Source organism: Chrysemys picta, chromosome 5 (genome assembly GCF_011386835.1).
Source record: "Chrysemys picta bellii isolate R12L10 chromosome 5, ASM1138683v2, whole genome shotgun sequence".
In the NCBI taxonomy this organism is placed as follows: Eukaryota; Metazoa; Chordata; order Testudines; family Emydidae; genus Chrysemys; species Chrysemys picta.
This window is the reverse complement of record NC_088795.1, coordinates 11,506,765-11,523,296: the sequence shown is the minus strand read 5'-3', so window position 1 is coordinate 11,523,296 and position 16,532 is coordinate 11,506,765. Positions and strand designations below refer to the sequence as shown.

At 39.7% G+C, this 16,532-nt stretch overlaps 1 protein-coding gene across 4 annotated transcripts in view; it reads right to left on the bottom strand.

The window, feature by feature from the left end:
• Positions 1 to 2,629: 2,629 nt before the first annotated feature.
• Positions 2,630 to 16,532, bottom strand: part of G3BP2 (G3BP stress granule assembly factor 2) — a 50,865-nt gene continuing 36,962 nt past the window's right edge. For 2 of the 4 annotated variants that reach the window (XM_065597457.1, XM_042856319.2), the window contains exons 8-12: positions 15,602 to 15,700; positions 10,436 to 10,538; positions 6,529 to 6,657; positions 6,199 to 6,317; positions 2,630 to 5,465 (exon numbers count right to left, since the gene is read on the bottom strand). In XM_065597457.1, the coding sequence (XP_065453529.1) occupies positions 5,193 to 5,465; positions 6,199 to 6,317; positions 6,529 to 6,657; positions 10,436 to 10,538; positions 15,602 to 15,700 (723 nt within the window). In that variant the 3' untranslated portion in view covers positions 2,630 to 5,192. The remainder of the gene's footprint in view (positions 5,466 to 6,198; positions 6,318 to 6,528; positions 6,658 to 10,435; positions 10,539 to 15,601; positions 15,701 to 16,532) is intronic. The other 2 variants (XM_065597458.1, XM_042856320.2) reach the window with 1 other exon arrangement.

Here is a 16,532-nt window from a genome sequence, read left to right as displayed (position 1 = left end):
ATGTAGTATAAATTGTGACTCACTTGTACATATATTTTTACCTGCTTTAACTTCTCAACTTTCATTCCTTTTTCTTGGTTCATAAACCTTTAGTTAGTTTACTATAGTATGAACTGCCAGCGTTGTCTTTGGTGTGAGATCTAGTATGCAACTCAACCTGGGTGAGTGATTAGTCTCTTGAGACTGAGGATTTTGTGATTTTTAGTGTAAGTGACTGTTTATCACGTAGTGCAGCTTGCCTGGGTGGCAAGATGGAGTGGAGTGTCTAAGGGGTCTGTCTGTGACTCCATTATAAGACTGTGGTACTTTGGGAGTTCACATTTGTGACTGGGTTGGTGAAATCTAATCATAGAATACACCAGCAATTGGGGTATCTGCCCTGAGGTTGGCAATCTCGGTCGTGAGCCACCCCAGACAGTGTGACAAATGTCAGGTAATCTGCCATCATTATGAAACAACCAGTGATTCAAAACATATCCAAATAGAGTTTTAACATTACATTGCTCTACCGGGGTAAGTCTCTAGCAAGACATTCTGGGTTTTTTCCTTTTGAACCTTACTGTATGTCACGTCAGCTTGGAAACTGGGCCCTGCACATCATGGTAGCTATTTTCTGTCCTTCATGTTTAGCAAATATCTGGTTCTTCTGCTCTGACCATCTCTAATGACTCAGAAGCCTGCATACAAAAGCCTCCAGAATTTTAACATCCAGCAAGAAATTTCAAGTTGCTGTTTTGTTTTAAGACTTTAGTTGGCAGGACTGTCCTTAAAAAAGAAGCAGGAAGCTAAAGGTTTACCTATCTGAATAGTGTTTAAGATTGGTCACAGATTTTCAGCTGGTGAGGATCCCTTTAAATAATTTTACTGTAGTCAATAACTGAATTAAGAATATAAGAACGGCCATACTGGGTCAGACCAAAGGTCCATCTAGCCCAGTATCCCGTCTTCCGACAGTGGTCAATGCCAGCTGCCCCAGAGGGGATGAACAGAACAGGTAAATCAAGTGATCCATCCCGTAGCCCATTCCCAGCTTCTGATAAACAGAGGCTGGGGACACCATCCCTGCCCATCCTGGCTAATAGCCATTGATGGATCGATCCTCCATGAACATATCTAGCAACTAAATGTTAAAAGGGCTTTTCTGATTGATCTCAGATATTCCTGCTATGAAAAAAGTTATAGTCAAGACATTACACTCAGAATATTTAACCCCAGCATACATCACAGTTGTTACCAGTAGCATAATCAAAGTGGGAATTTTATATATGCAACTCCCACGATAAATACGTTGCTTGACTACTAGCATTAAGAGCTTTTTTTTTTTTTAACTAATACTTTATATGGACAATTATTCCCCAAAAAGAAAAGTTGACATTAACGCAGGCATGGCCAGTATCTGTCAATCTGAGTGAGGCCAGAAGAGGAAGGATCATGCAATGTAAAAGTGAAGCACCCAACCTCACTATAAAATAAGTGGTAGTGCAGCTAGTACCAAGAAAGTCTAGTCCACTTGAAAGTTTTATTTTTAAGTGTTTTATAAACATCTGCCTTCTCCATCCCCTGGGTAAGGACATAATTATACTCAAAAGAACATTTTTGCTGTTGTCACTTAGTACGGTTTAGTGACTATAATCCTCATCCTGATTTGAGCTTACCAGTTGGGAAGAACTCTACAATTACTCAAACACCAAAGCATTGACTTATCATACAGGGACATTGAGAGACTGAATTGTGTAATACCTGGAGAGAGATTCTAGTTCAGATGTCAGGAGTTAAACAAATCCACCATCCACCCTTTAATCACTTTTGGCAGCAGGAAATAGCTGAACACATTGAACAATGGTTTAAAACTATTGTCAAACAGAATAAATATTGCAAGCTTAAAGTAGCGATAGCATCAGATGGACAAACTTGTAAATAATGGAACAATTTTTGCTACACCTGTGCAACAAAGGAAGCCTAGTAAATTTGTTCTTGACATTTAATTATGTGACAAACAAAAAATGGGTAAATGCTAGAATTATTCAAGCATTATTCAAGCTCAGGGCTGATTGGTTTGGTCAGAGGACAAGCAGGTGTTCACAGACCAGTCAAACATAACCCCAACAGTTGCTTGGTGTTGCTCCAAAAACTCCATCAGTGTAGGATTTTACACACACACACACACACACACACACCCCTCTACCTTGATATAACGCTGTCCTTGGGAGCCAAAAAAATCTTACCGCGTTATAGGTGAAACCATGTTATATTGAACTTGCTTTGATCCACTGGAGTGCGCAGCCCCGCTCCCCTGGAGCACTGCTTTATCGCGTTCTATGAGAATTTGTGTTCTATTGGGTAGCGTTATATCGAGGTAGAGATGTGTGTGTATGTACACACACACACACACACACACACCCCCCGAGAGAGCGAGTGAGCGCGTGTGCTTTATATAAAAATTGCTTTACTTGGGTGAGTAGTTTCTACTGAAGCATATGACATGCAAGCAAAAGGGAGTAGCTTTTGATCCTATATCACTTTGAGGAACGCATTTTTAAAAAATTGGCTTTTACATAGTAAGGTCTGAAATAATGCTACACCAGAACAGACCTACATTCGAGAGAGAATTAGGGACATTGATAAATGCTGCAGACATCAGTAGTTTATTGGTATGTTTAGTCAAAACACATTCAAGAATGGAAACTTAAAAGTAAAAATACTTTCCACCTGCAACAATTAACTAGATTCTACTAGCATATAATGCTTAACACATTACAGCAATAAAGATGGTAATCCACTGTCTTTTATACCGACTAAAGCCAAGATGGCAAGCCAAGTTTGTTGAAATAGGATTGTAATGATAGAATACTACCACCATCCACAAATCAGCAACTAACAGTAATGGTCAATGAATCCGTTACTTTGCTTTAAGAGGTACATTTACTGAAAAAGGGACAAGAACATTAAGAGTCCACAGTACAGTAGGTGAACAATCACCATGTAAACTTCTGGGTATGATGTTCCATTATCTTTATTTCATGGCATTTAAACAAGAAGCAAGCCAGAAATTGAATGGCTCAGTAGCTCTTCTAATTGTCAGTTACACTTTTCCCAGTGCCATTTGCCATAACAATTTAGAAGATGGCAGGGCGATATCATAGCACTAACCTTTTAAAAAGCTACACGAACACTGGTGGTAAACTGTTTGCTGAAGACAGCAGTTTGACTAAAAGCTTCAAACTTAAGTCAAATTATGTTTTGTGGTGAGGAGTTCAAGTACTATGTTTCCAAGTAACATCTGAAAATGCAAGAGTAACAAACTAAAATATAAAAATGGAAACTTAGCAATGTGTCCCAGAAAACGTATGGAAATAGTGCAAGACTTACCCTCAAACATGGAAGACCTCAAGTTTTGGGGGAAAACAGTCAGATGCAATCTTGCTTTGCCTAATACATCAGAAACAAACATGTGCAACATCTTTCAGCTTACTTGAAAACCACAAACGGTTGCACGATCCAGAAACAAATCGTTACTGTGCCATATTTGCTACTAGTTGCAATGTGATGAGGTCTTCCATGCTTAGAAGCAGCTTTTAAGTGGTCACACTCACTCCCTCCCCTCCTGAAGCATCAGAGCTTGGTGCTTGCTGAACTCTCCAGCACGGAGTTAGACAGTATCGTTTGCTACATTTGCAGTTTACTGGAACGTGCATCTAGGCAGACAGTAATCCAGAAATAGCAAACCGCTCACAGATTTAAAGAATCTAAGTAAAAATACATAAAAGGATGTCTCCCCCTACCCTTAAGTTCAGAGCCTGATGGGTGTCGACATCAGTTCAAAGATTTGTGCAAAATGAGTAAGTTCAAAAAAACAGGAAAATGCAAATACTTAGAGCTGCTGATCTGTTCTCTGAAAATTGCAGTATCGTCATTGAACAAGCTTACCCTCAATCTATAGATGAGCATACATTAGAAGTTGGCAAAGCGTACCAAGTTCTTAGCTGACTTCTGAAGCGTAACTGAGATTTCACCTTCATATCCATAAAAATTCTACATTTGATAGAGAAAAGACAATATGGAGACTACTCAGTTACCGTCTCCCTCCCTTCCCCTCCTCCATAAAAAGCCAAAGTTGTTAATTGAAGAGCGAGGTGAGTGATATTCTAGTAACTTACTGATTTAAAGATACTGCAATTTTTTATACAACTTTTCAATGATTTCTTTTAAACATTTTGCAGCTGTTTGGCTTTGCAGCACTGCAATTCATACACTATACTGTACAAAATCACCAGCAAGACTGGAATGATGTATTAATAGAAGGCACCATCATGCTTATTACATTACTAGAGAACTCAAATACAGTAAAGACAATTCACTGTACAATGCTTAAAGAAGGGGAAAGGGGAGGAGGAGTGTGTTGAGCAGCCAGCCATCCCTGTATCGAAGAGGGGCAGGTAGAAAAATCTTAGATATGAGCTATCAAACTTGTTTTGTACTCAGGACCATAACTTTGAAGTTCTGGATTGTGTTTAGTTTACCACTAAATGGTTTCCTTCTGGAATATACTTGTAGTCTTGTTAAGGTTTGTGTGTATACATGTTGGTCACAGCAAGCAGATCAGATGCCCGCATCATTTCAAAAGCTATTCTGTCTGAAAAAAGATGAAGGATTTTTTTTTCCTGATGCCTCTTGTAGATACCAATGTAAATGAGTTTAGAGTACCCATTAGTGCATTTTGATGAGTGCATAAACACAAGTTAGTTAGTTTGTTTTGAGCCAAGTGTTCTAAAAAGAAAAAAAAAAAAAAGGCAAGCTTCTCCAATTGCACAGATTGCACTAACTGTGTTTCCAACAGTAATAAGCAGAAACAGTAACACTTACACAAAATGTGCAGCAGAGGGTTTTTGACTGAAAGGACCTGAATTCGATTGGGCATGTCCTTTAGTCCACTTTTGTTGCAGATAGTTTTATGGTCATTTCTCTGTCCTTAATTCTCCAAGTCTAAATTTATAAATTAACAGTGTGACTCCTGTTGTGAAATTTGGGAAAGCATGTCCACCTCAATTTAACTGGTAACCAAAGGATGCTTTTCACATCAAAGAAATGATCAAAAAGGCTGTGTCACATTCCAAAGCCAAAAAAATTAACAAGAATGCAAACACGACGAATAATGTACCACTGCCAAGACTGTCTGCCAACAGTGGAGGATTTCAACGACGTTGTCCTGTGAAACGGCCTTCCATTTGCCCGGTTCCTCTTCCAGAGCCAAGTTTCTGTGCCATGCCACCCCGGGGAGGAGGTCCTCTTCCATCACGGTCTCGCATCATTCCACCACCCACTATTCCACGGGGACCCCCGGGCCCTCTATCATTGCGCCGAATATCCCTACGATCATCACCACCGCCTCGGGTCTCTCTTTCACGGGCAGCTCTTGTTTTTTTCTCTTCTACATTCAAACGCACCTCTCCTCGAAACATAATGGGCTTAGAAGGGGAAAATGTTTACAAGGCAAAGTTAGTCACCATTTCATAAAGTCCCAGCAATATAAAACACGTGGAAACAGTAATCCCTAATGTTACTCTGTCCTTAGCAACGCAGTTGCACACAGCTTAATGCCAAATTTCACTAGCAGTTTGTGACTTGCAACTTCTAACCCTACATATCTATAGAGACCATAAAACACACTGCGATAAGTTAGTAAAATACTTTGATTAGGCAAGGAATTAAAAAGGTCTAGGACTTGCTATGGTCAGTGCCACAAAACCACTGCAAGCTTGCAAGAGTAGCAATTTTACTTTCAGTTCTCAAACTATTAGGACTGAAAACTTGCCATCCCTAAAGGAAGCTGAGATCTATTGACCCTGGAAATTTTGTAATTTCCTTTTTCCCCCAATCCCACCACTTCAGTTTAAGTTTAGCTTGCCCCCTTGAGAAACCCTAGATCTAGGATTTAGTGATGAAAGTAGTGCTGTTCAAAAACTTGGAACTCATAAGCATCCATCAGGAGACAGCAACTTCTAAAGAACAGAATTGAAGTGGGAACCAGAATAGGCTACAAACAAAATATAAACATTCATGACCTCAATCAGTGATCAGAGGGGAAATCTGAACTCTGGTGAAGAGCAGTAAGAACCGAGGACACTGCATCATTCATGTTTTCGTAGCATTACTTCCCTCACTATGACAAATATGCAAATGCTACATGGCCAAACTTACTTTCGCAACTAAGATTCTCTGAACTGGCTCAGAGTCATCAAATACCACAAAGCCGAAGTTTGGTAGTTTTCCTCCAACTCCTTTGGTATTGATGCGAAGTTCCACCACGTTTCCAAAGCCTGTGAAAGCACAATACAAAAACAAGTTATGCAATAAGGCCTTGCAATAAGCCTATTTGTTTTAGTTATTCTCAAAAGCCTTTTGTAATGTTAAAGTTTGTTACTTTGCTTTTAAAACGTTAACATATACCATGTTCAGTGGCTGAAGCGTCACTTCCATCCTCTAGACCCAGTAGATGAATTTCAAACTATTTAAAAGCCCATCACTTACTCATAAAGAATTCTTTCAGTTCATTTTCATCAATATCATGTGGCAAGTTGCCAACAAAGAGCTGATGGCTGTCTGGGTAACGAATTATTCGGCGATTATCGGATTCATTCTGCTCCATATCCCCTCGACCTGTGTCCATTCAAAACAAAAGCAGTCAGTTTTAGGATTTGTACTGAACAATTTGAGAAGAACATCTAGCAACACACTGATCTGCTTTCAGTTCATTCACTTGAGCCATTCTCACCCTTGGTCTTCAGCTATTTTCTGCTGGGGAAGGCATGCATATTTAGTGCCTTTAAAAGTTTAATTCTGCCCAATTGGGATATCGAAAGCTTCTTGTTTTCTTCACATACAAGCCACATCACTCAGCTATGTGCTTTTCAAGAGAAACACGTCCACTGAATATACTTAATTTTTCTCATGTGCTTTTAATCTTCATGGAAAGTGCTGAACTGCCAGCTGCAGAGACTTATCTGAAGACTACTGCACTGGCAGCAGCCATGCAAGCTTCCCCATCAGTGAATCTCAATCCTGAACTGGAGGGAACAACTCCAAGGGTCAGAAAGTAAGTCTATCTACCTGCTCAGTGGGAGACTCTGCTAACATTACCATCAGTCACCTCCTTTGTCCATACCACCAAAACTGCAACATCTATCCACTGGGAGCTGAGATCCAACTGGTTTCATACATCATCAAAATAAAACCTGTTAAAAAGCAAGCATACTTCATGACTGCAACTACTCTATCTTCGTAACACTCTGAGAGCAGGGGTCAACACTGTTCACCACCAGTTTTTAAGATGAATGTGCATCTCATTGTACCTTTGGAAGTGTAAGTTACCTGTTCACTCCTGCCCAAAAACTGGAAACAGTACACAGAAAAAGATATTAAGCAACAGCCCACTCTGAACACCCGTGGGAGTTTCTTAAAAAGAGTGAGGAAAGCTTAAAGTTCATGATAGGCTATTGTCTATTATTTTCCAGAGTCTCAGACAGTTACCCTATTTAAAAGTTAGCCATTTAAGACATTTCTGGTAACCTTTCAAATGAACTGAAAAACTACCATTTACTGTAGATTTTCAACTATTTCTTCTACCCCTCCTCTTTCATCATGACTGTTCAAAAAGAGGAGGAGTACAGCTTTGGAAGTTAAATGTTTTGTTATCTATTAGTGGTGGCAAGACTTCCAGTTACTTCACTTCAGCCCAGCTAGAATATATATTCATTTATGGCTGTCAGATTGCATTAAACAGACATAACCCACACCCCCATATAAAAGTTCACTGATGTTATTGAGCTATTGAAAAGATAGGACCAAGAGTGAAGGCATTCCCATTGTACTGTAACAATTTGGATGCATTTTTTATTATCTCCATGAATGCAATATGAGATATAAAATCTTAGCCTGTATCATATTACTAGGTCATTGTCTGGCTCTGCATCTTCGGATATGACACAATACCAAGATTATCATTCCTTTCCATTTTTCAACAATATATGGCATAAGTCTTGAAAATTTTCCCCTCCGTGATTTGATTTACAGAACCTTGCTGGATTGTTGTAGGATTTTTCATTAGAAATCATTTTGTATACAAGGGGAGTTCAGAAGACAAACTTTACTTTGCATTTAAGCAACTTCTCAGCTGTTAGCACTGTAGTGTTTGATTCAGATCTCCAAGAGTTCTTGCCGCTCTCCTTGTAAGGTTGTTCAAGTTTATTTTCCCTATTGCATACAATAGCTTCTAGGATGCTTGAAAATGAAGTCTCTCTGCTAGCTGTGTCTTTTTCCAATTTGCCTTAGTTCACGTTTTTATTTCAGCTTGCAGGTAACACTGCTTTTACTTTCTTGTTGTGCCAACTGCCACTAATATGTGGAATTTGTGTTTGTTAGCTCTGGCAGCAAAAGTTAAACAGCACAAGATAGTTCCTATAGCTCCCAAACAGTGGTTATGTATTAGGTATTTTAACTGAGTTTTAAATGCACTGGATCAATCCCCCTGAATTTTGATATCTTATTTTTCTTCAGACAGGCAGCTGACAGAACAAGCTTCTGTACTGTTGCATTTCAACCCCTATGTCTATCTGTAGCTAAGAGAAGTATTTGCCGTGCTTTTTAACTCCCTAGTCTCTCGACAGACTGTCAATACATTTCCCAACCAAGGTGGTTGTGACATGGATATAAATGTCTACTAGAACTTGAGACCAGCTAATTGCATATATCCAAAATAATTAACACGCCATAGCAATCAGTTATACTATAGCAACTACCGGCCAGTGTCAAGCTCAGGCTGAATGCAAAGTAGTGACAGATGATAACTTTCATCTATCCCAGTATCCTGAGACATTTAGTTCCCAAAATTCCAACTTTTACAATTACTCAAACAGCAAGTTGAGAAGTCAGAGCTTTAAGCCAGATATAAACAAGACCCATACTAAGGTTTAGTTGCAGCTAAGTCATGGGTTAGCCGATATGCACAATTTAACAACTCTATTTTGCCTAAACTTAAAACCTCTATTAAATTTTAATTTTTCAGCCCTTGGTACAGATCAAGTCTTTTAAAAAAGGAAATCTGATTTCTAACAGGTGTTAGAATATTTTCTAGCCACCTTAAACACATTTAGTTTCAGTGCTGTTGGAAGCAAGTGAATAATCACACTGACAACAGCCACGAGTAGGAAGTACTTCTAACCCCGAAGTAGATTAGAAAGTTTGGTATGTACATTCATCTGGTGCAGTTGCACAACGTGAACAACTGCGTAGATGCTAATATAGATCTGTTTCAGGAAGGCTTGCTTCCACTAAATCTGAATTGCACCCGTTTAAGCCACTTCTGAGAACCATTGTCTGGTCTATGCTAGCACTTAAAAGTTTTAAAACGCCACCCAACTTTAAAGTTCTCTTGTATAATGTTTAATTCCAGGCCTTTGATCAGAGCTAATCTATTGTTCCAAGTTGCAGAGAGCTTCTCTTAACAGGTCAAATCATTTCTCTTGATCTTTGCCAGAACTTGAATTTTTATATCCAGAAATTGAAGTGAAATCCTATAGGGTCACTCACCCACCGTACACTACTGCACCATTCACAATTGCAAGTTAACATACACAGATCAAGCTGCACACAACTTTTGAGGTGTATCCCCATGAACAGATTTAGATGTTGTACCCAGCTCAAAATGGGTACTTAATGAACAGTGCTGATGAAGAGTTGACCGGGATGTATTAGTAGGACTGCATGACGCAGCAAAAACTGAGCAGTATTTGAGAGGTAACACCATCTCAAAGACAATACTAGGCCCTGAGAAAAGCTATAGAATAGAAAAGAATAGAATAAATGGCATGACATTTGGCACATGACATGATGCATGATTAAAGACATTTTGTTCCGAAAGAAGAAGCACATTGTAAGAGATAATGGAAGGTATTTAAGTGCTCCCATTCTGTCTGTTCAACACGAGTTAGAGGACATTCAAAATTAAGAAGCCATCAACTTTTAGCCTCAAGAGAACAGAGTTTTTAAACCGCATTAAGCAATCTGAGGAAGTTCCTTGATGCATGATACGAGCAAATAACTCAGGAATGTTAAAAAAGGATTAGATAAAAGGAACATTTGCAGTTAGAGGGATGATCCTCATGCTTCAGAGCAACTCATCACAAAATACGGCTCAGGAAAGGGTTCATTCCTCCACCCCTAGTTGCAGAGAATAAAGGATTTTCACTTTCCTAAAGGTCAGGTACAAGCCAACACTAGAAGCAGGACATCAAACAAGATGGATCAAAGGTCTGTTTGGTTGGTACAGGAAATCCTATACCAACCAATCTCGGGAAGTTATCCTTTTGAACCCAAAGACAAAAGAGACATAGCTTCTCACCTTCACACACTGAACTACGATCAAGAAGAAAAAGTTTACCTGGTCTCGGTCCCCTTGGCGGAAAACCCGGTCGCTCCCTTGGACGCTGTTCACGCACCCGGGGTGGCTGAGACTGGACTTCAGGTTTAGTTTCAACTCTTGGCTGAAACAAGAGAACACATTGTTCAACACCGGATACCAAAGAAAAACTGAAATAAAAGCAGTCTACAGATCACTAGCATGCATAGCAACAATTGTGGAAGATACAGATCCACGGGAAGAGTGTTTTGGGAATACATGAAAATTTTCTACAAGTTCCTCTGTACCAATCCAGGACTGCAGGGCTTGCCTTTCTCTGCCAGCAGGTAGAGAACACAAACCTCTCAGAATCAGGACTAAGTTCTCTTTCTAATCTTATTTTGCCCAAGGGCATAGCTAGAGGGAATTATCTTCAACTGACCAGGCACAGAATTGAGACCCAAGTAGCTCCATAATTTTACATATCAGCAGGTGTTCAAAACCAGTACAAAGAAATATGCAGAAATCCAACTAAAAAACAGAATTTCTGCAGCATTTCCCGTGCCACGCTTGGACTGCACAGACTAGCCCTAGATTAATATGTATGGAAGAAACAGAATTACAGTTACTGTCTGCCTGGAGGATTCTTCTTCCAGAATATACATCAACTACAGGTAACAGCCACATCGTAACAGGAAAAGAAAGCAAGTTCACAAATCTCTAAATACAGTCTTCTCCCATAAGGAGATTTAAGAGAAAATACCTTAGATAAAGAGTCCTACAGTGCACAAGTTAGACATCTTCCTTTTATTTCTCTATGCCAAGCCTGTGCACATGGGAGCACACACAAACTGTCCCACTAGTCATAAAAACCTCACACCTTGAGCCAATAAACACATACAAATGTTCGCGAGCATCTGCATACAAAAACTGCCCTCAAAAAGGGGTAGGAAGCTACAGAACAAGAAAGTTAGGTGACTGAAAATTTACTGTCTGTGTGTTATAGAAATTGCTGCTATCATCCACAAGCATTCAGTTCACTTGTACTAACCAAACAAATGCTACCACCACGAAGACCACATTCCTGTCATCAGGGTCTCAGAGATGAGCTTGCAGAACTAAAATCCAAAAGGGGTGTTTCACTAAAGGAATGGTCATAGGCACCATTGCATGCTCATATGGATTCAGCAGTTCAAAAGCAAGCGACATTAAGGAGAGATTCCCACCACTTTTCCTTTGTAAACAAACTACCGACACTAGGTGACTTAACCCCAATATTTGTGCTCAGAAAAGACTTTCTGGGAAAGATTACCTATTAAGTGCCCAAATATTACACTGAAGACTAACCTCGCACCCTTCCTACCTCTGAAGTGGCACCCTACCAGGCACTTCCTCGCCAATATTTTTAGACTGGGCATTTTAATTATGAGAATTAGAAAAAAATAAATAAAAGCTTGTCCGAGTGTAGCACTGGCATCTACTTCTGCAGCAGCACCTCTTGGGCCACAATAGCACCATTGTGATATTTTATTTTCCTAAAGTTTTAATGCGTAAAAAGTTATACAAATAAAAGCAGCTCATAGCAATACATGGGAGCTAGAAAGGCAATCACAGATTTTTCTTTTCTGAACAGCAAGCTAGCCTGCCCTCAAAATTACTAGATTTCATTCTTTGGGGGTCTCAAGAGAAACAGTCTATCTGCTCAATCATTCACCTCAGATGCCTACTTAACACAACAAATAGAGTGTGTCTGTCCAAAGAAACAGAGGGCTAGCCTTACTAGACACCAGGACGTGGTTTATGATAAGTAGACCAGCAATACCAAACTATCAGCCTTCTCCAGCACAAAACATACAGACTGCTTCAATTTTGTACACACCTCAAAATTAAAGAGTCCAAGCTCGCAGGGCAACATTGGAGAGCGCATGCGCTCCTGCAAACTAGCATCCTACCAAACTGTGAGAGGGGATAGTATTGCTCTTGGAACTGAGAACTGCTTGTTCCATCCACCAATCTCTCTCAGACCTCTGTTTCCTGGAAAGTGCATGAACTACACTGGAAGCCACAGAAGGGAGCCACAGAAGAATATTTCTACAGCATGCCTAAGAGAGAGGGGATACATCCCTCTCCCCTTGGAACTGTAAAATGATTAGCAAATAATTTGTTTCTGGTAATGCCCATGCAGCATATTCATAAGTCTGCATTGTTTGAGCCTTTGGGCATAGACTCTATAGAATATGAAATGCCTCCATTCTCCCAGAATCCACAAGAGGAGAAATGAGGACTAAAGAGAACCGTCTTCTGCTACTGTGATTGTCATCTTGCTTGAATCCCAGAGGCAAAAAGAGCACAAGAAGCAAGCCCACAAGACTTATTTGCCCTCAAATTTTAACATTTCATGTGTCAAAGACACACATTACTCAAATTGGACCATATATATGGAAAACTGAATGGATCTGCTTTGGAAGAGTTCTATCCCTTGACGTTTAAGGTCTTTCCCAGACGGCGAGATGCCTGCCACACTGTTACTGCAAAAGGAAGATAATTAGATGGGATACAGATAAGAAGAACCTCAGCTTGATACAACATTGTCTCCATGTTGACTTCTGTGAAATCACTCACTTTGATTCTCACCAATAGACCACAGGAAAAAGTAAGCCACACAGAGGCCTAGACTTCTAATATTGATCAAAGATTCCCCCTGTGGCCTTGTGGTTTTAAGATATCCATTGAGCCAGACAACAAATAATCCCTAAACCCAGAAGAACTAGCCCAGTTTTCAGATTTACTCATCTGTCTAGAAAGATATTAACTCTGCATCCTTAGAATACTCGGAAAAATCTCATCCACATATCCTGGTATATATGTCCTCAAGAGGAAGAAGTCATATTCCAGTTTGAAAAGCTTTTAAGGCTTGGTTCTGGAGACATGAAGGCAACAACACTATCAGTCACGAAAAGAAGCACTGGTTTGAACTCTCAGGATTTCCAAATTAAATACAAATTAGTGACTATTTAATTCCTTTCCTTGGTAGGTAATCACTGCTTCAACTCAAATGGAAGGCAAGACTACATTTAAGGTCTTGTCATCACTGCTCAGAAGAGATGTGTTTTTACCACACTAATGCACGAGAGCGATCCCCTGGTTAAAAACAAACTTAAGGCTTGGCAGTTCAGTTTCACTGCAAGGCAAACTAGGCACAGTCAACCACAGACAGGGTATAGTGCCATACCTTCAGTGTGGTTTTTACCTGGGGATGGCTCATGTGCATTAGTTACTAGGAGGTGGGAAAAAAAAAAAAAAAAAAAAAAAAAAAAAAAAAAAACAAATCCACATCATCTCTTAGCAGTGAAGACATGGCCTATGTTACTCCCTAGACAGATATTCAGCGTTTATCTCTGAACACAAAGAAGGAGGAAAAGGACAAGTGCCTGGCTACTACAGGCTGAATATGACCAGCCCCATAGTAATTCATGGTCACAAAAGTAATTAATCTAAATCTAAAATGGTATTTACTAATTGCCACCTCTTTAGAGAGAGATGGAGTCATAATAGGTACTTTATTTGAAAGTTAAGAGTTGGCAGAGGAGAATCCTAGAGTTGCCCCCACACTCATTATTTTGTGGGACTTGTTTAAAAAAAAAGGTCTAAGAACAATCCAAATGGAGGGCTATGTTTGCATAAACACAAGAGTAATTGTGATGTTGATTCCCTATCTTGTTTCAGGCTAAAGGAAATGAAAATGCCCCCTAGAATAAAGTAATTGTCTTTCCCACCAACCCTCCAAGCGCTGATTTTAAGCGGCGCATAAGGGAGGCTGGAGAGAGATTTATCCATCTACTTCCCAAAAGAGATAATGGAGTTAAGACTCTGTCTGTAAAAACCTGCTTTGGTCCTATCTGAAAACGTCTGAGCAGACTTACTTGAACACAGAATCCCACTGAAAGGAAACAAAACAGGACATGCCTTTCTTCTGCCATTGACAAACTGTATATGGAAATACAGTGAAAGATGGAAGGGGACAACGACGGTCTGGCTTTTGTTGACATATGTAAACAATACATCAAAGTGCTCAGATAAAATAAGTGCTCGGAGTGCTCTCCAAACTGAATGGCACAAGGAAGCAGTCTTTGGTTCTGTATGGGAACAAGCGCACTGTTCTGTGCAAACAAGAGTGGTTGTCTTGACTGGTTATTCTCCCCTCAGTGTGAGGCACTTTAAAACTAACCAGATTTTCCTAGTCATTACAAATCAAGAGTCTGATTTCCATGACAACCCTGTCAAGGAGAAGACAGCGTCACAAAAAGCATTCCAGGGGCAGTGAGCAGAAGGGTTATCCTAGCTTCTGTGAGACAGTAAAATGGAGAGAAAACTGGTGGTAGGAACAGCTGTGACAGTGGTTTCTGAATTGTCCTACTGAAAATTGTGGCCCATTACAGTTCAGAAGTGAGCTACCACAAGTGTCCTTAGGTAACTCATTAGGTTACTACAGAACATTAACCTTTTCAAAATTGCCTCTTATTTTAAGTAAGTTTTTGGATATGTGGAGGACAAGAAATTCTCGGGGAAATGAAATTCCCTAGGAATTTCCCACTCACTAGATATTTCCTCTTGTCTTTGGTATCTGAATGATGTATACTACTATCCGGTCACAAAAAGTCTGGGAACTGGAAGAGACCACTGTGCTGGCAAGCAAAGGTGAACCCTCCCACCTCTCACAGTCATAAGTTGGTACAGGGTTCCATAGCAGTACAGTTAATCCATATAAATATATAATTGAGAATGTTAATATTTCTTTTTTCTCTCACTAGGAGAAGCTCTGTTCCTTTCTCAAAAGGAACAATTTCATTTCCCAATGGCAGGGTAACTGGATTGGTAGTTCTGGCAATGAATGACCCTTATTGTACATACTACAGTAAAATTACTGTTACATTTAACCTTATAAACAAATAGAATGTCAGAAAATTTAGGAGTGTCATTTCTTTATTACATGTGAACAGACTTACATCTCTCACCACCACCCAGAACTCTCACCTGTTAAGTGTATGTGCCTTTTAATTAATTTTTAATTGCGACATTAAAGTAAGTGCATTAACATTTAAAACAGAACTTGTGCAATTTACGTCATTACAATTTGATCTGTTAGTTTAAAGACTAAAGTAGTTGCAGAGGTAACGAGACAATCCAAGGAGTTCACAGATTGATTACCTGTGAGACTGGTGCTTTAACATGGGGTGGAATTCCAGAGGAAGAAACAGTACCACTAGGAGGCAGGTTTTTACTGGTCACTGAAGCCCAAGAGAAAGCCTGCAGAAATGCAACAAACCTAGGCTACTAATCATGGCAAACCACTGACATTCCTAGAGGGAAACTAGTCTGCTGAAAATATATTTTTGATTCAAATCTAAAGCTGTCAGTAATCATTGTACCAGGATTACAAATATAAACAAACAATGCCAATAAGACAGATATTGAAGGGTTTGCAGTTGTAACTGTCCAATCTCTCCAACAGCGCAGAGCAAGTACTTCTACTCAGGTACACTACCTAACTGAACCCCAGTTCTCTGAATGCCCCCAAACCACCGCTTTCCAAAAGACAACAGTTGATAGACAAAACCATAACGGCTACAGGGTAAGTTTTTGGTCCTAAATTTGTCTTCTGGAGAAAGAAAGAAAGGAGAAGTGGAAGTCAGAAGTTAAAGCTAAATAGGAAAAGAGACCAAGACTGACAGTACAAAGACCCATGCTGAAGTAAGTGACCTCTACCCGGTTTCTGTTTCCTTCCCCCATATCCTTTCACACTAAGTGGGTCTAACCATACCAGACGGCGCATGGTTTTTGGAAATACGGCATCCCGCCTAGAGGGAGACAGCTAAAACCCTCAGATTCATTTTTACAGCTACACTGCTAGTCATCCTGCAGGTAAAGAGGTAACTCCTTTCATTTTAAAGAAGGGCAGCGACTCCCACTTAAATTCATTTAGATGTTCTACATCTAACACTACATTTAAAAAGGTTTAAGCTCATAACCACCCACGCGCACACTTCATAAGCAGAGCACTACATTTAAACAGATCCTTTGTACAGCAGTTCACATTCATCTTTTAAAAATCTTTTTGACAAGTGAACTTGTTTTAGTG